Below are 23,994 nucleotides of genomic sequence, written 5' to 3' on the forward strand. Positions count from 1 at the left end.
TTGGCTTTTCTCTTTCTGTATACTGGTGCTGTTGTAGTCTAACTTCAAGTCACAGATTTTCAACGCTTGACTTTCCTCCAATCCAAGCATTTTAGGCACAGTGTGGTCAGTCCTGAGAAGTTACTGAGGTCTCGTAACATACAGCACAGAGGTTTTTTTTTTGCATGGCATGTTAGCATCACCTTGTTACCGGTTACTGTTGACCTCTGAAAGCATAACGCTGCCTGATTGTAGTGTTTTGATTCTTGTAGTCCTGGCTATTTTCATTCTTTAGCATTCAGTGTTTTTTTGTTGAAATGCAAACATTTCGGGTTTGCTGGAATCTGCAGCACAGAGAAAAAAACCCAGAGCCAGATCCCGCAGAGCTCCCATGACACCACTCAGTCCAGATAGAGCATTAAGAAAAGCTTAGACCCCCCTTTGAGTCTTAGCTTCCAGTAATTACAGAGTGTAAGAATCGTGTTAGTGGAGAAAAAAGGGGCGAGATCCCCCAGCAGGCCGCTGTGTTTGACAGAAAAGTGGAGTTGAGGCGAGGGGGGAGTGATGGAAACAGACATGTAGTGTAAACACATGTTCAGGGGCTGTTCCAAGCATTCAGCACTGATGAACACTGAGCTGCATGCAGAGCGCTTGCTATCACATCCAGCTCTTTGTCTCCTGCTGAACATGATATATTCTAACACTGTCAAATATGTCAGAGATAAAAATATGTTTATATCATTTCTCTCTACTCACTCTGTGTTGGATTTGTTCGAATTTAAACTGTGCTTTGATTTGTTAGAAAACAAAGAAGTCCTGTTTGTTTGTGTCTTTCCTTCCTTTATATCAGGAGACACATGTTAAAGTAAAGTTTTAAAGTTTTATTGTAACACATTACACCTGGCTGTATTACTGTATTATCCCTCTTCTGGTATTGCTCACTCTGTACACTTGCAGAGTAAAGTGAACAAATGTGTGTGACTGATGGAAAATGTGTTCTTCTTTCTAAATCCCTCTGTAAACGTGGAAATACTGCAGCTGTGGAAAGTATGCTCGGATAACAAACCACAGAAACAATATATAAGGACATTATCACATGTGGATTGACTTATTTTTGGCCCTCCCCTTGTTAATCATCCAATCATGTGGCAGCAACTCTGTGCATTAACACTCAAACTCCCAGAATTCTTGAACTACTAAGAATGACCCTAGCAGCCATTCGGATCCCATATACAATATTTGAATATTATTAGATGATACAACTTAAATTCTAATAATAATCTGATGATAGGTAATAACACACATCAGGGAACAAATATGGAATCTTAATGAATATGTGCTTTTAATTGGCAGTCACATAAGCTGCTTTTGTCGGCTTATGGTGTGTTCCATTTGATCTTGGAAGTCAGAAATTCTGAGTTACTGGTCTAATGCATCATCAGGAAAGCCCCCCTGGAACGCGACTAACACGGGTGTTAAGTAATTCCCAGCTCCGAGATATGAGTTCCGAGGTAAATGGAACGCACTATAATTATAGCCTCAACAAAGTCATATTGAATAGGCTTATTGGCTATTTTCTTAGTTAAACTTATTTGTTCCTCGTTTTATATTAGGATACAATATTTATTATAACACGTATTTCAAAACCCTTTATGAACACTTGTAAAATGCACTTTCTTGGATACAACATTCAGTCAGACATAATTATAAGTCTACTCACAGCCAACACAGGTAATCTCCACCTCTAAGGAGCAGCTCTCATACACTACATTGTCACATTTTTTTTTTGTTTGTAGAGTCTCGTATAGTGGCGTTCGCAAAAGGGGATTTTCTCTGTATCAACAGAAGTGTCAGCGTCAGGAGAACCTTTTAAGTGCTGTCCCATCCCGCTCCTCCTTCAGCCTCGGCCTCATCAGTGCTCCACAGTATGGCTCAAACCTTCTCCATGACATGTCATTCTTGTATTCTATTCTTTTCATGATATTGGTTGTCATCGTCTTAGCTTGAAGATGAGGTTTATCTAGTTTTAGAGTTACAATGGTAATCCAGAAACAATGGTTGCTTGGCAACAATGACATGCATCTTCAGGTGCGGGAAAAAGAAGCAAACAGTAGAAAGATACACTGACTATAATGCATACGCTGGATATGACAGCTTCGGCCATTCAAGGCCATACTCATTGTTTCCTGCTTTTTAGTCCTTTGCCAATCTCATCCCTAAGAAATGGTGATCCAAACAGCAAGCAAGAGTTAAACATTTTTCAAGTCAACATCATGATGTAGTTATTTCAGCAGTTTTTTGTAATGAAATCTCAGTAAAATCTGTTTATCTAAGGTTCAAGACAGATCTCAGCCGACTTTGTGTGGCTCGTTAGATACAGTGAAACTGTCACTCAGTGGAGACAGATGGACAGGAGCTCCAGCTGAAACAGAACAACGGTAGTTGGTGTCGATCAGAGAAATCCTGGTACTGATCCTACCTAACAGGTGATCAAACTGGGACCTGGTCAGCCTCAAGTAGCTGGAAGCAGCTGGAAAGTTCATCCAGACACATGAGTTAGGAGGGGGAGATTAACCCAACTGTGATGTTATGAACACAGACATGATGGTGTTTGGATACCAGACGTAAAAAGACTCTGACTGGGGAATGGTTTCGGTGCCAGACGGTGTTGTTGGAGTGTAACAGTAACTGCTGCTTTCATGGGATATTCTGCACATTAGTCTCTGGAGTTTACATTGATGTTGCAAAAAAAAAAAGAAAAAATCCACTGAGCAGCGTACCTAATAATGGAAACATCTTTCTAATGAGAGGTCAGAGCAAGATGGTCAGACTGGTTCAAGCTGAGAAGACAACAGAAAAAAAAAAAACTAAAGTTACAACAGAGCTCTGTAGAAAACATTGGCCAAGTATCATAGAAGAACTCAAGTCTAATGACATCGCAAAAAGCAGATTTTTTTTTTCTCTCACAATACCTGTGTAATGGTTTAAAAAGTGTTATTGTTATTGGATTATTTTAGCTGAATGTGTCTATGGTTATCAAAGTAACAACAGATGTTAAAGATGGAAAGTGTCCTTACGAGTGCTGCATTGTTTTGTTTTGTATTGCAATGTCCAAAACACCAATCATATGTAATACACCATGACAACCACGGACGGATTCGTCTGAAAGTTGACAGTAAACATGGCCACTCTTTAAAGCGTAACACCGGTTAATGTTAATCTTAACTTTAGTTAATCATTAACCAAATTAACTGATTAACTGCCATCAAAGTTAACGTCTTCGTTAAGGGCTTCATAGTTAATAGAGTTACAGTTTTGATGGACTGTGCTCTCCTCTGGGAATGAGTAGTGAATTAATATATTATGTTTTGGTAGCATTTTTTGGTGGGGGATACAGATAGCTTCTGCTATGGTTTCGAGCTATGGTTGCATTTTTCAACAAGGCAGCACATCCCAACAGAACACCTGTAGTTTGCCTCTCTTCTTAGCTTCAATCATTCATTTAGGCCATAACACTCTATTAAAGCCCATCGACAAATAAGGTTTTAAATAAACTCTTCTAAAAGATATCTGCATACTGTGAGAGAGCAGATGTCCCTCCTGACATCGAAATCTACCCTCAACTACCCTCGACATCTACCCTCATCTCTGCCTTCTCATCTCAGGTTGAGGTCGGTCTCTAAACAGTGATTTGAATGCAGAGCAATGAAGTTCTTGTACTGTTGAGTTCTGAACTCAGACGTTTTTGTGGTACATTTGACTAAATAATCCTGATTCATTCTGTGCGTGTGTTTGTGTCTGCAGGGAAGAAGAAGGAGAAGGTGACTAAAATGGGTGAGGACGGTCGTGGGAAGAGAAACGCCATCAGGCTGCATGAAGCGTACACTGTGGAGACAGTGGTGGTGGCTGACTCCGACATGGTGCAGTACCACGGCGCTGAAGCGGCTCAGAGGTTCCTGCTGACCGTCATGAACATGGTGAGGGTCGGAGACAAATATTACTGAAGCCCTGAGCGGACATTCATCCACACATTTGATAAAACTTCACTTTCCAGTACATTTCAGGTGTCTTCTTAAAAACATGACTGAAGGTTTGCCTCAGGACCTCCCTGCAGTAACAGATGGCTGACGTCACTCAGGCTTCATCCATTAATATTTAAAGGGATACTTCCCCCGTTGAAACATGAATCTGTATTGACATTGGGTCATATATGTAGAAATGTGAAATACATTTTGAAGTTGGTGCCTTCTTGGCCGAGAAAAGACAGAAAGTGTCTTTTTGGCTCATGTGGATGAAAGACACCAAATCCCAGAATGCACAGCACCGCAGGCCACTCCCACTAAGGTTAGGTTTACAGACATATTTACTTCAACACATAAGACTGTTTCCTCAACTGATTCAGAGATTTCTTCCAGAATTGATCTTGTAAATTCCTGTCAGAAAACAGACTCTATGTCTGCGTCCATAGACAAACAGTGAGAGCACCGACACTACTAGTCCGCCCCAGCTCGAGCCGGCCCCGGCTCCTCGTCCTCACCACCAGCCGCCAGCAATATACCAGCGGGGGCCCGCGGCTGCAGCAGCCATGACAAGGCCGGCCTGTCGGCAGCAGTCATCTCGCTGCTATATTTATATTTTTTCTCCATTATCAGCTTTCTCCATAGAGCCTATTAGCATAGCTTCCAAGCAATATGGTGGACGTTAAGTTTCAATTCTGGGAGTGAGTTCCCACCCACTGATCTGTGATTGGTCTATAGCTTCAGTGGTCAAAAATATGAGGAACTAGCGATGTAGTTCCACCCCGCTAACCACAACAGCTTCCAGTGAAGCAAAAGTAAGATTTTTGCACTCAGAAATACAAAGATTTCACATCTCAGGGGAAAATGAGGGCGGGATGCACGACCATTCAAAAATACTACCAGGTTTCTAATGATACAAAGCTTAGTGCAAATGGGTGAAGTATCCCTTTAATTTCTATTATTAACTTAAAATGTCGAGTCTTTACTCCACACAGACGTGAGGAAGTAACATTAAATGGTCTGTGACAGAAGTCCTTCACAGTCTGTTTAAGTTTCTCTGAAGCCAAACTGTTTCAGCTACACGCTGTTGATTGTGACACATTTATATTTGATTCTAGATGTTTCATTAAGTTACTTGACAGTAACATAATTACTCAGTACTTATGTACTACCTTTATATTGGTGAAGACGCTTCATGATGTTTGCCACATGTTGTTTCACATTCACTTTGCTTCTGATTTACAGACGGGGGGAGGGGGACACAAAGCTTCGCTGCCATAGTAATGCTAATATAGTGTATCATCTTCATAAGCCTGGGACATTAAGCTTGTGCAACACAGCTGCTATCACTTTGTTTGCGTTTCCCTGCCCTCATAATAAAGTATCACACCCTTTCTCCAAAAAACCCTTACTCAACAGAACCAAGCCTAAACCTCCAGGCATGAAACTGATTCCACACACACAAAAGTTTGAGAGTTGTGATGTTTATAACTCACCTGTTTTGATATTTCTGAAGGATTCCATGTATGCATAATTAGGGGCGTGGCTGATCTGGCCTTAAGCCAATGGGTGACTTCACTGAGACTTTGTTCATGTTTATAGAATAGAATAGAATTACTTTATTGATCCCAAACTGGGAAACTGTGGTGTTACAGCAACATGTTATCAGAGCAAATAAAACAATATAAGAATAGATACAAAGTAAATAAGCACTTAAAATATAAAAAATTAAGAATAGGAAGAGGATTTAACTTAACATTCTTACTGGTTAAAAAAATGAAAATTAAATACAGCATTTATTCAGGCTTGTCAACTGAATGTAAAAATACTTGCTGGAGGTAAGAGATGTAAGTTTGCGAAAACAGTGATTTGTCTTAATCTCTGGTGAGAACAGAAACACCCCGTGTAGTGGAACGAATAATGAAACCATAGTTAATAGGGAAACTGGTTCCCTGGCAATGTGCAAGGCCTTTTAACCGTATCAAACATTCACTGCATTCCTTTCAGCTCTTTGGTCTCCTGATCCTGAAACGTGTGTCTCTGTCTCTCACAGGTCTACAACATGTTCCATCACCGCAGCCTGGGGGTCAGGATCAACATTCGGGTCACCAAGCTGGTGTTGCTTCACAGCCGCCCAGTAAGCCTGACTTTTTTACCCTCTGTGACCCCTCTTAAACTCTCTGTCAGACCCCCACAGCAGACACTGCCCCACCCAGTGTCTGAGTGCTGGCAAGAAATCCCAGCATGCAGCAATTCACAAAATTAACATATCATTTTTTTTTACATTTTATTTATTGAAACTTTAGACAGGTTTAGTAAGAAAGACAAAGAGGTGGACCTTATTGCAGGAAACTAAAATATTTAATTGAATAAAAAGGCAAAAACAAGGCTTCCAAGTTCCAAATCAAAGTTAATTATAATCCAACAAAAAGATCCACAAGTAGAAACCGGGGAGTTACGAGCAACACTAGGAACAAGAGTATGTATACGTATGAACTGACACAGAAGAGTAGAAACACAGAGACTGCATGCATGTGCTGCTCGGGTGGTCCAAGTTTCCGAGTTGAAACTCGTTTTTTTTCCGATGTTTCTGACACCACGTGAATGCACCATATGTACAGGGTGCAATCAAACACAGGTGAGACTAACAAGACAACGGTGATCAAAAAGGGAGAGAAACACACAAAGGGAGGAAGTAATACAAGGCATAATAATGCAGGGGCAAGACCTACAAAATAAAACAGGAAACACTGAAAACTTGAGCCAGGAATATGAACAGAAAAATACACACAGGGATAAAGCAACACCAGGGAAGAATGAGACATAATAGAAACAAGAAAATAAAATCTAAACCCTGAACATATACAGCATGAACAAATAAAGACAATTTTAGAGTTTTAAAGTTTTGCTCTACAAAGAAATAAAAAAATAAACATGAATTCAGGCAGAACTGAACCAGCAACCTCTGTGTTGTATGAGGTCAAATCACAGTTTTTCTCAATGGAGTTAGGCAGCTGTGAAGAGTGATGCAACAGCTTTAAAGTAAGATTAAACTCTTGTACACAACATTTCTATCTCTGTAGGGGTCCTTTCAGGGGATCCAAGTTTGGCTAATTTATTGTTTTATTTACAAAAACTTGCAGGCAAACTCCTGCACACTGTCCAAATTGTACAAATAAGATGGCACATAGGATATCAGATCCAATGATAGAGTGCATTTGGACATTTTTAATGTCTCATCTTGTCATTATTCATTTATTAAACAAGCTTTGAGTATTTCTGTGACTACTGTGAATAGTGTAATATTACATCTAAGGGAAAAAACACTGAGCCTCATCTCCAGGAGAGCAGGAGGTTAACCTGCATTGCTCTTTAGGAACGGCTCAAAGTGGGCCATCATGGTGAGAGGTCGTTGGAGAGCTTCTGTCAGTGGCAGTATCAGGAGTTCGGGGGGCCGCGGTACCTGGGCACCAACCACGTTCCTGGTGGACGAGACGACATTCCACCTGTGGACACTGCTGTGCTGGTCACCAGGTATGTAGGCAGCTCTTCAGATCACCACGTGTATGAAATGTGCTCTCAGCTTCATTCATCTTCAATATGAAGACACTTCACTCTTTTAACTCGTGATCAAAGGGGATCGTAAGCCTGTTGTATTAAAACCTAAAAATCAACAACGTTTTAGCTATCCAGTCTCGAGGGTCTCATAACATAATGTTACATCTCGAGTTGAGTAATTTTAATCAAATCACTGGTGCACAAACATACTGATTGTCTGATAAAGTTTTTGAGTCAAATTAAATATCCAGCCTTCATATATTAAAGTACACAAAGACGAATTTGGTGGTTAGTTGTTTGTGAGGATTGGCTGAACGCTGCTCCCTCTAAACCTTAAAGGCTTTATATGTGATTTTTCACACTTAAATATAATATAAATCAAGTACATCCTCTGAAAATAACTCTGTGAGTCATGACTGTCTACAATGGGTGTAACACCCGAGTCCCACTGTCTGTGATGTTTTCAGAGTTTTCAGAGTCCTATCTTCAGTTTGTTTACATCGCCCGGACGGCCGGCTGACTCCTCCCCTCGAGTATAAAAGTTGTTTAATTGAGGGACTAGAGAAAAGAAGAATAACATACTGTACTCACTGCTTAACTGTGTTTCTAGATCACGCTCATTTCAGGTAAATCTACATGCAGTGTGAAGATACGAGCATAATAAAGATCGCTAGCATTAGCATGCTAACACAACAATGCAGCGCCAGTTGTTTTGGTTTCATGCTGGTGCTCAAGGGCGATATCTGCTGGATCAAACAAATCACATGTAAAACATTTAACCTCTGAAACGTTCCATTTTACAAATAGATAGGTCCTTAAATTAAGATAACACAATGCTTATTATGTTAACCTGTCAACAGCACTGCCATAACGTGTTAGCATCAATAATTACAAACTTTTTTAATATTATAGAACATAAAACAGAGATGTTCTGTCAGCATACCTTTAACTTTCTATTCTTAATTGGCAATTACTGTAAGTGACAACACTGATCTTAAACATGGACTTCAAAGGAGCTGACCCTGAGCTGGGACACCTGAAAACAGTCTCTATAATCCTGGCCCTGTTCATGACACAGGGTGGGTTGGGAGGGGGGGGTGGGGGATTCTTATCAGGTCTCCCTCAGTCTGTCAGTGAGGCAGGTTTGTTCTTCATCCTCATGTTTCAATCCCGACATGGCAGCATCTGGCACAACATGACACATTCCTAATTTAGGATTAGCTATTATTATCTGCTCTAACTCCAGTGCTGTGGGGAGGGGGGGGGGGGGTTAAATGAGTACTCATGTCTGCTGTCAGATCCTATCCTGTCTCCTCTTGCTGCGAAGGGGGGGTGAATACAGGGGTCTTTTGTTCTGGAGCTGGAGTAGGGGGGGAGCAGGGGGGGAGCGAGATGTTGCCAGCAGCAGTCAGGGTGATAGAGAGGCGGCGGGCGGGCAAATTAAAGCGTGTCACAGCAATCTCTGGTTTCCTTTTTATGCCCGGTCACTCAACGCCCAACGTGTGTGTGTGTGTGTGTGTGTGTGTGTGTGTGTGTGTGTGTGTGTGTGTGTGTGTGTGTGTGTGTGTGTGTGTGTGTGTGTGTGTGTGTGTGTGTGTGTGTGTGTGTGTGTGTGTGTGTGTGTGTGTGTGTGTGTGTGTGTGTGTGTGTGTGTGTGTGTGTGTGTAATCGTCAGATATTTGATACTGGCCTGTGATCATTTCTTGTCTTCATCGGTAGCCGCCTGCTGCCACATGAAAAAAGGTTTTTTGATCCGACATTCAGAACCACAAGTGAAGCTAATTTTCACTTTGTGTTCCTCAACAAAGTTTGACTATAGGATCATTGTGTGTGTTTTTTGCATTAGATCATCACAACCTCACTGTCAGAAAATCACACTCCTTCATGTCTGAGTTCATATCATCACAGCTGGGTTAATCTCTCCTCCTCCTCCATGAACTGTGTCTGGAAGAACTTTCCTGCTGCCTCCAGCTACTGGCTGACCCGGTCCCAGTTTGATGACCTTTAACCAATGGGTGCATGATGTGTCTACTGAATTAGTTTCATTTAATCATCAAAGATTTGTTGGTTGGTTACATCATCTCTGTGTGTTTTTTTCCATGCTGTGTGCATACGTTAAATCGTTCTGAGTTGCTGAGGAGTGAGCCATCTTGCATCCTTACTATCTTTGCAGAGAGTTAGCTTAGCAAAACAGCCATGTTGTAACAATAGAAACACACAACATAACGTTAAGGCGGCAGCTGAAGTGACACCATCACATAATCAATCTTTTAAACTCTGGAGCATTTCACACTCGGTGTTGCAAGTAAAAATTGATTAATTTCCCTGCTGCAGAGTCATGACTTTAGTGAGAAAGCACTGGGTAGACTTTTTGGTTTGCTCCTGGGCAGACCTTTCTAACTTCTGGGCTAAGTCGCCTGGAGCAAGCAGCAACAAGACACGGAGCCGGCCTTGAGTATTGGGGAGTCGGGGCTTTTATTTTGGAACACACAGCTTTGACAGATCATTTGTCCTGATAAATCCTGCAACCACTGATCTCTCATTCTCTGCTGCTCTGGTCATGGCAACACTAAACTCAACCGCCTCACACTCTCAGACTCCCGCTCTCTCTCTGCACTCTCTCCCACCTACACTTACAAAAGTAAAAAAAGGTGAATAGATTAACATTTTTGAGTACCATGCTTGATTTATGTTGCACAGAAAACATTTTGTTCACCTCTTCACTTGTTTTTATTGACGACAAATACAATCCAAAGTTGCATTTAGATGTTATCAGGCTGGATAGAAAATGAGTTTACTTTGGTTCTAACAAACTTTGAAGCTACTGAGGTATTGATTTTGTGTGATTTCAAAGCAACAGAATATCAACTGGATCATCTCCTTGCCTGCACCTTTGTGTTGTCTGATCAACATTAAATGTTGGCAATGCAAAATCGTCTTTAACAGGCAGGCATATTAGTTACTGGGAATCTGATCAGTATAAAATGTGAATTAAAGGCACTTGGTCTGTAATCAACCTTTGATCTTCTTTAATTGGATGGATACTATAGATAGATAGATAGATAGATAGATAGATAGATAGATAGATAGATGTAAACACTGATGGCAAAGATTGATACGCTGCCGACAGAGCAGTGGGAGTAATTTGGAGTTAAGCATCTTGCCCAAGGACACATCGGACATGTTGCTGCAGGAGCTGGGGATCAAACCCTCGACCTTCCGGTTGAGAGACGGATGGTCGGAGCCACAGCTCAGATGTCCCTGCTATAACAGAGATGTTTTTGTCATATGGCCAGGGGGAGAAAAGAGTTCTGGAGTCTGTCTGTGGAGCAGGACTCGGACAGCAGTCTGCCACTGAACACTCTGCCTGGTGAAGGTTCCTGTGCAGAGAGGTGGTGGGTGTTGTTCAGGATGGAGAGACGTTTGTCAAATGCTGGTTGACAGTAGATGGTCTGGTTTGCTTCTGTTGCTCATAAAGAGGCATTGACAATATTTCAGACTGTATAGCTAGTAAAAAAAGTCTTAAAGCTAGAGTAATTATTAAATACACATCCATGTGATGCAAGTTCAAAGTCTGTGTCTTCTGAGTCACGCTGACATTTTAGGTTACTGTATGTGAGTGATGTCTCAATGTGGAAGTCCCAGTTAAAGGAAGTGCTAAAATAATGAAACTGTACAGTAATGTGCCCCATCATAAACTCTCCCCAAAATAAAACATCAGAGCCAGCATGTCCTGCTGAATCTTGATTTCATTTTCAGACTGTTTCAACCTTCCTTTTTCTCTTTTTTTCTCTTCCTTCATAACCATCATCCCTCTCTGTCTTTGTTATGCATTTCTTTGTGCAGCTGCAGCCCCTCTCCATCTGTTTACCTCCACCTCTTTCCAAACGGGAGTCAGCTCCGCTTAGTGTTGCTTCCTCTTCCAGCTGATCAGACGCTGGAGTCCGGGAAAGCAGCCAGCTGTGCTGACCGCTCAGCAGCCGTTACACAAGCAGAACAGAGCTGAGTCACAGCAGCAGGCTGACTCAGGCACAGTTACAAGTGTCTGAGAGTGTGAGGATGAAAGTTAGAATGTAATCACAGGTCGGGGTAGTAGTTGATTACATGTTGTAAAAGATACTGATTTGACATGTTTGTCTTTGTATAAGGAGGTCCGAGGTCTGCTGTGGAAACATGGACTGTAACTCTTAAAAGGAACTCATTGGTTCCTTATTACACAAAGATTCAAATAAGTTCTTGAATCAGTCAATTGTTTTTTATTCATAGATGATCTGATGTCACCGTCCAATGTGGAAGAAGTCACTTCTTTCTTCTTTTTTACGATCAACATTTTGTATTTTTACAGATACAAATATGGTATAGGACAGTCATACCATGAAATCAAATATAGGCCTGCACTCCACCTTTGTGGTGTCCAACTTGGTTTGAGTGCACCGTTTGGAAAAAACAAAGTTCCGCGCTCTAAAACACGTATGCAGCAGACGCCCATCCACACACACACAAACACACACGCACCCTTATACACAGCAATCAAAATGCTAAGGAGTTTGAGATAAAGAAGGATCAGCGTGTGAGCCACGGGCAGAACAGACCTATAGAAAGGAGAAATATATACATATACACACATAATTACATATAAGAACAAAATCAATATAAAGGGATCAAATCACATTAAAGGAAAAGGAAAAAAAGAAAACAAAAAGATGTCACTTCTAGTGTTAACCCTTTGTTATCACAGAGTTTACAATTTTACTTAAAGGTAAAGTTCTGATTTGTTAAAGTCAAGTTGTCGGAGCAACCACAAGAGATGTCGGTCATCTCGGCCCCGTTTCTAAGAAACCAGTCGGAGTGCTTGTACAGAATCCAGGCTAAACATCTTCGTAGATCACAGATATTTAAAGACACGAGCCTGACATTCTTAAAGTCACCAGCTCCTTGCATATGTGGTATTAAAGGGTGTAAAAAGTCCCAGAGAACAGACTCCAAAAAAATCATAGTATGCAGGTCACTCTGCATGTATTTTTTTTTTCTTTTCGTCTACTTTGTACCTGCAGAAGTCTTAAACAGAGACTTCTCTGGTATGGGTGGATTCTACATGAATGTGTCCTCATTCAAATGGAAATCTGTGACATCTGTTTGTGCTCTTATTAAGTAGTAAAATATGATGAAAGGGTCGCACAGAGTAAACCGTTTTTTCTTTCCTTCTTTCAGGACAGATTTCTGCGTTCACAAAGACGAACCCTGTGACACTGTGGGTGAGTACCACTATGTCTGTCCTGTCATAAACATACTTGTGTGTGTTTGTGTGTATGTGTGTTCATTGTAGGGCATGAGGTGAGCTCAGCTGGAGATTAAAGGTCACATATTATGCAAACTACACTTTAGCATGTAACACTAATATGTGTCCCTAGTCTGTCTTCAGACTAACCCCCAATGAGTCCATCTTCTCTGTTTTTCCTGCTCCACTTTTCAGAAAATGTGTGCTAAACAGGCCATTTGGAGATTTTCCCTTAGTGACATCATAAAGGGCAGTAACCCCAGTGACTGCCAGACTGCCAGATAAACCTAAGCACGGATAAGTCTTTTGTTGGTTTTGTTTCAAATGCAACATTAATAGTATTTCTCCCATAGGAAATTATATGTGCAAATAAGAACACTGACTTTAGAGGGGATATCAACAAAATATTCTCGTGTTGCACTCCCGATTGACAGACATATAGAAGTAGACACATCCAGGTCCTTCAGATAAAAAACATTTAGCTGAGCAGAGGAGGCAACACTCCACTGACTCACTATTTTATCAACTTCAATTATCTTTGCCTTCCTGTATTTTGGTGCACTGGTGGGAAGGGTGGAGGGGACAGGTGGATCAGGAAGTATGTCAGTCAGTGTGAAAAACTGAGGGTCGTGTAGAGGCATCAGTATTAAATATTTGAATCAGAATCAGATTTATTGGCCGGGTATGCTTACACACACAAGGAATTTAACTTTGGTGAACTGTGCTCTCTTATGTACAGGTACAACATTAAATATCAACAATAAACATAATAAGAAAAGATTAATATTTACATGACTAAATATGAAACAGTGCAGTGGTGAATAGTGCAGAATCAGAGCTAAAGAACCATGGCTGTATCTGTGCTCTTCTGCAATTCTGATGTGTCCATCAACAACAGAAGCTGAACACTTAGAGTTAATGTGAAAGCAGGAGGGTCATAGAATCAGTCTGTAGTGTTATTTAAATAAATGAGGAGCTATGCAGGGGACTGGCCGTGGGTGAGTAAGAAAATAGCATCGAGGAGGTTGAAGGTGGTGTCGCCAAAGACATAAGACAGTTCACACCAGAAAGCTGAAGCTGCCAACTCTTGGGTGTCAACCACGAGGACGTTTCACTTTAACATTTAAAGATATCACATGTCGCTTTCAATCTGGTAGATGTCGCACATTAGCACCGGTCTCTCAGACCAAAACAAACTCAGCACCATACCTCCCCTCCTCCCCCAACCGCTCCCTCTGCGTTCTGACTGAGCCCAGCCATTTGCAGGACTAATCTCCATTCAGATATGCAGCCAAATGGTGATTCTGTTCTTATTTCTTTGAGGTATCTTAGACAAAAAAAAGTATTTTCTTTCTCGTTGGTATAAAGTGCACAGTGCACGTCCTCATCATGTTCACCGTCATCGAGTCATGTTTTAGATGAAATAACACACTCATGTTCTCATGCTTCACTGTGACCAGGACAGATGTTTGAGCGTGATGACATCAACAAACAAATTAGCTGAGATTGGGAATGTATTCATCTGCACCCTCTGACCTAGTTGTCCACCTCACCTCAGAAAGACCTTACTCCCCTTTTTCTGAGTATTGAGGGGGATTTGAGACCCTCACATGGTTAAGATAGTACTTCTTTAAGTACCATTTTTTAAAACCCACAGCCCCTTTTTACGTTTTCCTCATCTTAAAACCACTCCTAAAAGATGCATTGAAGTAGTCAGTATACAGGCTATGTCCTGTTATTGTACATGAAGTTTCCTGAAGGACACTCTGGGTTCTGGTTCAATTTGGAGCAACCTGAGCTGACGGGCCTCCTGGATGGAGAGCAGGTTGATAAACCCGAGGTGTCAGCAGAACCCGACAGCTGTCTCACACCGAGCACTCAACCTCAACTCCTCTCGATGTGAAGTAGCAGCGGCTCTACTCCGAGTTCCCCAAGAATGTCAAAGCTCCTCACCCTCTCTCCAAGGCTGAACCCAGGAACCCCCTGGAAGAAAATCATTTTGGCTGCTTGAATCCGCAATCTTATTCTCTCTGTCACTACCCATAGCTCATGACCCATAGGTGAGGGTTGGAACGAAGATCGACCAATAAATCGAGAGCTTTGATTTCAGGCTCAGCTCCCTGCATTAATGCCCACACTGAGACATTCCGCCTGTCAATCCTATGCTAACTTGTGAACAAGACCCCGAGATACTTAAAGGGGCTATATGTAACTTTCTAAAATACTGCGTTTGTAGCGACACCGCATGGCCGTTAGGCGAACTGCACCATCAACCTGTTGCTCGCTCTCCCTCGCGTGCTCGTACGTACACAAACGAGCATCATCATCGTCCGTGAAACACTGGATATTTACAGGCATAATGTTTACAGAGGAGGTAAGTGGTCATACACGTGTGAAAGTCTATGAAGGAGTCTGTGTGTCTGTATTCATTCTCCATCCTACAAACGACAGTCTCTGCAGGCAGAGTGTGTTGAGTTTGTCTACCTTTGAGAGCTCTTATAGCGGATAGAAGTGTGTGGAAGACGGCCTCTGGCTGTGCAGGTGAAGACCGGGAGTGTGTGATGAGTTTGTACTGTTGATCTCTGTAAGCGGAGCGGAGTGAGGAGGACATTGAGAATGTGCATAAAATGTCACTTCCTGGAGCTTTCGCGGAAAATACGACCCGGGGAAACTTTTTATACAGGCAACACAGATAGACAGTGAACATCTACTAAAACCACATCATATGCAAACATTTCAGGCATCATGCACTTGAAATCTTCATTCTTTTGATCACTGTCATTGCTAAAACCCACGCTCACACAGGTAAGTGGTTTGAAGTCCACATTACAGCTTACAAACTACAGTTCTCTGACAGCCTTTAGCTATCAAAAAAGTCCACCAAATTTGGGCACCAGAGTTGGCACCGTCTCATACTGTCATTAGCTAGCACCTCTTTGCACATGATACACTGTGACTGTGGAGCATCATCAGTACCAATCCGTGAAGATCCAAACCTTAAATAGTTGTGGTCATACTTGTTCACTTTGCTGCTCACTCCAGAATCTCCTCTCCTCTCTCTCCAATTCTACAATTCATTTAGCAGATGCTTTCATCCAAAGCGATGTACATCAGAGAGTAAGTACAGCACATGCAAGGGTCTCTCTAGTCACTAAAAATCCATCAATTTCCCCCACACCTCCTAAAATTTATCTGAGCAGATGTTTACTCTTATTTTTGTTTGTGTTTGGGGAACACGTCTCCCAGTTTGAAAACCGCTAGTCTATTAGACTCTAAATGGGACCATAATATACTAAATTAACATCATGCTGAATTGAAGAAGACTTGAAACAAGAGAATGAGACCATGAAGTCATTAGGAAAATGTTTACTGATGTAATAAATCGACTGACAAGTAGAAACATTTGATCATACTCTACTTTTGTCAAATCAAACTGATTTGCATATGTTTTCTCTTACAATTTTACCACTGGCAGCCAAAGCATCATTAACATTTCTATGGTTCCCAGTTGTGGTTTTTCAAAAAAAGGAATTTGACTGGAAGAAGTAGACAGAATGTGTGGACTTTTTTCAAGTTGAATCGCCTAACCTAAATCAACTGTTCATGTTGTTTAAACCTGACAACACGAGGGCAGCAGGATGTGGTTCCTGCAGCTTGAACTCAAAAACCGTCCACTGACCTGCGTAATAACATCACATTTCCACAGGAGTTTGAAAAAGTGAACATATGATGGCAGCAATAATGTTTCCTCGAGAAGATGTGTGACGAAAGAAGAAGTTGGTGTAATATACCATACTTACTGTAGTCAGCATTGGTATTTTAAAGCAGGATCATTTTGTCTTGTGCCTCAGTGTTTCTGTATTATGTAAGGCTGGATATCTTCCACCAACACTGTGATTTATGCCCATGGAAGTCAAAGAATTGGCCTCAGTCCAAAGAAGTCACAGCCGTTTTTTCTCCCTTCTTTTTTTTGTTGTTGCTTGTTTCCCCATCTGACCACATGAACTCAGAGTGTGGTTTGTTTTGGCTCCGTTTATCATAGGATATTTCCCAGAAGGCAAAAAACATTCTCTGAATTATAAATGACATTCCCTGAAATATAAATGACACAGAGAAGTAGTAAACATACCCATTTGTGCACTGACTTTATGTGAGTGAAACAATGTAACACACAGAAAACAAGAGTTCCTCAGAGAGCAGCAGCTGCACCTCACACGTCTCCCATCATGGGAAATACACCTTTGAACGGAGTCCAGTAAACCTGCAGATCTACTTACAAAGAGGAATTCCCCCTCTTTGAAATACCAGGGAGGAGTACCACACAAAGCCAGCACCTGAGGCTCAGGAAGGACCCCTGTATGGGATTAAATTAGTCTCTTGAGCGCTTCAAAAAAAGAGTTTGTGAGCGTTACAGCATCCGTTTGTGATCTGTGATCTACAATATGTTCTCCTGTGCTTGCAACTGTACAGTGATTCATTTGTGTAAAGGAAACTTCTGAGACTCAAGAGAACGAGAATGAAAACACAGTGACTGGCTGATGTCTCCCTTCCTTTTATGTTCGTAATACATTTGAATTTACATTTTTTATTTATCCTCTATTTTAGCAGGGAGGACCCACCGGGGTGCCCTGCAGTAATCGTAAAAAAAAGTCACTGAAACACATGTTCATACTTGCAAACCATATCCATTTCAATGATTTCACTTTTTTAAAACAGTTTCAATTTCCTCCCCCAAGTAGTTCAGACACTAGATCATAAAAACGCCATTTGAAACAAGAGCACCTTAGATGTCCTTTGAAAGTGAACCCACATAATGAGTGGAGCAACACTAAAAGCAGTCTGGCTGCAAGCAGAATGGAGTGAAATGTTTATAGACAGAAGAGTAGTCAGGAAGGAGGGAGTTTACCAATGAGTGCCCTGTAAATAAACAACATACTGTGGTGTTTTCTTCATTGACTCAGTGAGGGCTGGCCTACAGATCAAACAGGACACTGTAAATACTGCCCATGGCCTTTGATTGGCTGTTTTTTTTTATTTAAGAATGACATATTTAAAGAACGGCAGTTGTCTGAAACAACAGTCATTTCATGTTGTAAATGTCGAGCATCAATTCCTTCCAGGAGGCAATGCTAATTGAATCTGGGGCCCGCTTCAGAAAGCAGGTTTAGTGCAAACCCTGAGTCTGTTAATCCTGAAATCAGGGAAACGTTTCTGACTGGGAGTTAACTCAAACCCAAGAAAGGGGTAAAACTCAAGCCCGTTCCAGAAAGAGAGGTAAGCTAAATTCATGTTAATGTTACTATGGTAACTGAGTCTGTGAACCTAACCTGGTTGAGAGAGGGTTTACTTCAATTAACCCAGAGGTTCTCTCAGTCTCCTCCCTCTTACAGAGCCAAAGTCAAGCTTTCATTTATTCAATCATTCATACAAGATATTCACCGTTTGAAAAAAAATCCAGGTTGTTTCATAAAGTCTGTTAGGCATAGATTACTGTATAAAATGTAGGCCTTCTTTTATGTTGAACATGGCATATCCTTTTGTTGAAGCGCCTATAGATGAAGGGGCGGCATTACTCCACAGGGAGGTATGTTTATGTCGGGCGAGGATATTGAGACCCCGGCTGGATGTGTTATCATTTCCAGATGACCACTTATTGGAACATTAACCTTTTTTTTCTTCACACTCTATCTGCAGAATCTTATCCAGCCTCACATCACCACCGCTGTGGATGTGCTCCAAGCATTTACTATTTACTTTGAGTCTATTATGTCTAAGCCTTACCTGTTTGAACTTTGTTCTTATATTTCATTTCAAGCTTCTTCCAAGTCTGCTTTTCTCCCAGCTGAATTGTACCTATATGAAAAAAAACATTTTAGGTTCAATACCATTTTACCAGATTTTATCTGTAATAATAAAAGTGTGATTAAATATTAAATGAATGGACAACATTCACACCTCAATGACTCAAGCAGCAATTTTCAGCAGCTGGGTTTTTTTTCTAAAAATATATACTTGCCATATGTCTGCAAGGACTTATTTGTGTCACCTGTTGCCATGGTGAATCATCTCATGGTTAGACTTGTTAGAGTTAGACTTTCTGAAACAGGCCCCTGATGGTTTTCAGTGTTTTTCAAAAAAGATGAAGATTTACATGAAGATGACGATGAAGCTTCTCTACATATTAGCATACAGGCTAAGGGATGTATCTCTTTAAAAAAAAACAAAAAAACTCTCAGTTATTTTTATGATTATTCATACTTGTATTGTATCAACATAGATAGAAATTGTAAGCAAGAAAAACTATTTCATCCCCTTGTCTCTCTCCCTCTGTAATGGTTAGTATTCACTTACTGTATATAAGTCTGTAGGTATGTAATGATACCTTGCAATACAAATGAAAAGCAATAAAAACATGGACAATTTCAATCGATGAGACAAAGAAACATATTGCAATACTTATTTTAACCAGCAGAGGGCATTTTGTGCTTTTTTTTTTTGCTGGATATCAGTAGCTGAAGAAGGGAGGCATGCAGACATGGTGGAAGTCAGCGATTTTGAGGTGGCAAAAGCACTGTCTTGTTTAAAGGAGGGTGTAGATGTAAAGTGACTAGAGAAGACAAACCAGTGTGTAAATATTACAAAAGACTGAGGGCGACAAAAATAACATCATGATGAAGTAGCAAGTAAAGCCTGAGATACCTCAACATATTAAAAAAAACATACACTGTGACGCTCAAAACAACAAACATGTTAATAACATACATGCAACTTTACTTTGTCAGCCCTAGCTGGGTGGGTCACCCAGTAATAGTCTGTGTTGACAGCACTGCCTTGTCAGACCGTCCCCTCCACTAATCCCTGCACACCTGCCCAAATGAATGTGTGTATTTACGGACGAGTTGAGGTGAGCGAGAGAAAGCGACCTGTTGTGCAAAAGGCCATTCCAGACTTGCAATATATATTGGCCGTTCTGATGCAGTGTTTCCAACCAGTCTGTCCTGTGCTTAAATTTGTTTGGGGGTTCTCGCAAAAAGGGGCCAGATATGCAGGGGTTGAATCTTTTTTGCACATGCATTCCAGGCCCTGACTTATGTTTGTGCCTTAATTACCTTACCTAATTTAATGGAATCCCTTAACTAACAGACATACATAAATCAAATACTGCACAATCTGCCATACTTACCTAAATGGCAAACACTTTGGGACTACAAAGATTTAGCACTGACCAAGTTGCTCTATTTGATTTTTTGGTCACTTTGGGCCAGACATACATGACATCTGTTGTTCAGATAGAGCTTGTTCTCAAAGAGTCTATGCACTTCCCAGCAGGATGCAGACCTATATCAGTTTTATCTCTGGCATCAGAATTTCAAAGTTTATTTGTTTTGAATTATGTATCCACCGCAGGTCCCGCAGGGTCACCGAGTTTTACCCTACATAGAACTCCTTCCCACACATTATCACTTATTATCAGCAGAGCTATGAGGTAATGGAAGTAGATCAGGACAGAGGCAGCGCTGTGTGTTGTGCAGCATTGTGGCACCTCCTTGCCATGCCTGGCTCTGCTCAGCTCTCTCCTACACCATAATACTCTCAACCTGCTAATCGTCGTGCACAATGAGAACACTCCTGCTCTTTGTTTGAGCAGGCCCAAAGTGTGTGACCTACTTTGAGCCTCACTGTAATCACAGCACTCATAAAAGGTCCTGCTTCTAAAGCCCTACCACCCACATTTCCCCCTCCCTGTTTCTCCTCTCCAGGCCATCTCAGGCTCTTTCATGTCACAAGGCCCCACGATTTGCACAAGTAGAGCAGTGGAGCAGTTATTTTCATAAGACTCTGAAGACCTATGAGGTGTATGTTGAAGACCTGGTTTAACAATTGTACAATATACCCAGGGAACTAAGGATACGTTGCCATTTTGTTGGCATTCTTTCAGTTGGATCGTTTATTGATAACAATGATCTGCCTATGTAAGACACCACTGATGTACTTAACAAGGTTACACATTGGGTAAACATAGGCACAGAGATTGTCTTAGCCACTATGGATGTGAAATCACAATGAACATGATCAATAAACATTGGTCATACAAAATGGCTTGCAGCTCTTGGATACTACCTGAGAACAAGCTCAGAATCTGAAGCGCCACCTGCTAACTTTTTATTGACATTGACAGAATAGACTCTAAATGATAAAATCTTCTTAATACAAGACAAGGTTTTTTAACCGGTTAAAGATCCCATATTCTGCCCTTTTTGGGGTTTGTATATTTAATCTATGTTCCTACTTTTGTACGTTCACAATAGCTGAAGTCCAAAAAAAGTGTCTGTTTTCATGTACTGCTCCTCCTTGCTCCCTCTACACTCTGAGTCTGTCAGCTACACTCTGCTGAGCCCAAACTGTTAGACCCCACGTGGGCCAAGTCTGCTCTGATTGGTCTGCCGATCCGCTCTGTCGTTATTGGTCAGTTGCTCAGCACACGTCTCGGAAATTTCAACATGAGCTGCAGGGCTTGCCACAATGAGCCAATGGACTTAGATCAGTGATCTCACACTGACAATGACGCTGCACTGACAAATTTTTTTCGAGGGGGGCTAGAACCGAGTGTTACATGCAGCTAATGCTACAGCTAACAGGAGGACGTAGGAGAAGCTGCGTTTCTGCGGACTTTGAATTTTTGCACACAGATGTGCCTAAACATGCACAGGACACTTGGAAAACACACTAAAGAGCATATAAAACCAGAAAAGCATAATATGCAATGTTTCCCCTAGGTTTACAGCGTTGGGGGGGGGTAGGGACAAGCCGACACGACGACACGACGACACAAACACTTGAAGGAATCTTGGTGTTCATGTGTTACTTTTAATGGCAGCTGTCCTTTTCTGCTGGCCTCAAGATCTTAAAAGACTCAGCACATGTCAATTTTTAGAAAACCTACTAAAGGAACACTCTCTTTAATGCATGGAGCTTCCATCCAAAGTGGCTTGGAGACAATGTACCTTATGAACTGTTCCATTGGATACATAGAATCTGTAACCAGGAAAAGACTGTGTGGGTAGGTCTGAGGAAATTACACCACATGTCAAACCTACACATTCACACACTGATGGTAGAGGCTGCTGTGTAAAGTGACCATCAGGAGTAACTTATCCATTCATACACACTTATACGCCGCTGACAAAGCAGCGGGAGCAACTTGGGGTGAAGTGTCTTGCCCAAGGACACATCGGACATGTTGCTGCAGGAGCTGGGGATTGAACCTCCAACTTTCTGGTTGAGTGATGACTAACTCTACCAATTGAGTCACAGCCACCCGATTTATCAGTCTTTCCTAGAAAGAAATGACCCAAAACAAACAAGGGACAGAATGGTATTTGTCACAACCTACAGTACAGAAGCAGAAAACATAACAAATATAATTATCAAAAACAAAGACAGCATTCAAAGTGATGAAATACAAAGCAAAGTCTTTCCTTGACCACCACTCATAAGTTTCAGGAGATGTCCAACACCCAAGAGAAACTGGTCCACTGTTGCCTTCACCCAGCACCCAATCTTCATGGCTAGGCCCAAAACAAAAAGAGTGTACAAATGCAACCACTGTAACCACTGCACCAATATAAAAAAGACTAAACTGTATTTCGAAGAACAAAAAAGACTTCTACAGGACAGACTATCAGAACACAAATATGAAATCTGAACTGGGGTGAACTACCCCATGGCAAGACTTTACCTTCAATTTCACAATAGCAACCCTGCCACATCCCAAGCCTTCAGTATAGTCCACATCCCATCTTCCCTAAAGGTGACTGACAGAAAAACTGAACCAGCGGACAGCTTTTTATGTGTTTGTGGATAAAGTTGGAAATCAGGGGGAGAGACTGGGGAATTAAATTTTGCAAAGGACACACGGGTTGGACTCAAACCCAGGTTAGTGTTTAAGTGTAGGCGATAAATAAAGACAGCGAGAGGGAGAGTGTTACATTGTTGTCAGGACCGAAGCAGCAGATCGTGAAGAAAGAGTGATCAGCAACTATAATAAATAGCAGGACAACGTTCAGTTTAAGCTGTGTGTGCAACAATATACACCCAACACTTCAACAGTCGAGCTGGGCATGTTGCCGCTTGTTGTTTATTTTTTAGAAAAAGTTTTTCTGCCATTTTGCCTTCAATAGCTAGGACAGGATTAACAGCTGAAGAGAGACGGGAAATGTTGGGAGAGAGAGAGAGTGGGGGTTGACCTCTAGCAAAGGGCTGAAGTTGGATTTGAACCCATGGCAGCTGCGACATGGAATATTGCGGGTCTTAAGCGCTAGGCTATTAGCGCCCCTGTGTTTTCTGACTATGGTTGATACTCTGATGCAGGGAAGTTCAACACTTTTCTATACATAGGGTGAAATGCTCCCAGAAATTGAAAAATAAAGGAAGGGATGGTGCTGCATCAGCTGCCACCATTATGGTGTGTTTTGTTGATCTGTGTCATGGTCACTGTTATTCTCATGAGAGATAGTAAGGATGTGAAATTGCTCACTCCAAAGCAACTCAGCTCCAGAAAACAATGCTATGTCCACAGTATGAAAAACATGCAAGATGATGTAACCAAGGAATTATACTCAATTACATTCCTGGGCAACACATTTTGTCATCAATCTAATACCCTAGCCTCTCTCCCAATGATAGCTGGGATCGGCGTCAGATCTCCCATTATCTTTGACAGGATAAATGGTATAGATAATGGATGGATAGATAACGCTCTATAGTGCACAAGCTCTGACAGATATATCTTTTTCTGTTTTTGAACATTTTATACTTCCATTATTGTGCAAAATATATCATATGTTTAAATAGTTTCCAGAATTACTTTTTTGGCCATTCAAAAGATGATAGTGCTTTGTCATTATTTGGTTGTGGTGTAAGCGGTAATACCTGTCCTGGTTTCTTTACAAGCACACTTTCATCATGAGTAGAGACAGTCTGTTACTGTTACATAGGACAGGAATATATGTGATGTTTTTTTTGAACGAGATCCTTTAGCAGCCTCACTACTGGGAGGAAAAACGTTTCTAACAATTTATTTTAATAACATTTAAAGGCAGTGTAGTATCACATCTGTCAAGTCGTGTGCTTCACAAGTAGAACGGTCGTCCCTGTTTC

At 41.3% G+C, this 23,994-nt stretch overlaps 1 protein-coding gene across 2 annotated transcripts in view; it reads left to right on the forward strand.

The window, feature by feature from the left end:
* adamts17 (ADAM metallopeptidase with thrombospondin type 1 motif, 17) overlaps window positions 1-23,994 on the forward strand; it is a 104,353-nt gene that overhangs the window by 27,589 nt on the left and 52,770 nt on the right. For both annotated transcript variants that reach the window (XM_020631453.3, XM_065953191.1), the window contains exons 4-7: window positions 3,784-3,956; window positions 6,052-6,135; window positions 7,375-7,532; window positions 12,768-12,811. In XM_020631453.3, the coding sequence (XP_020487109.1) occupies window positions 3,784-3,956; window positions 6,052-6,135; window positions 7,375-7,532; window positions 12,768-12,811 (459 nt within the window). The remainder of the gene's footprint in view (window positions 1-3,783; window positions 3,957-6,051; window positions 6,136-7,374; window positions 7,533-12,767; window positions 12,812-23,994) is intronic.

This window comes from Labrus bergylta, chromosome 3 (genome assembly GCF_963930695.1).
Source record: "Labrus bergylta chromosome 3, fLabBer1.1, whole genome shotgun sequence".
NCBI classification, from domain to species: Eukaryota; Metazoa; Chordata; class Actinopteri; order Labriformes; family Labridae; genus Labrus; species Labrus bergylta.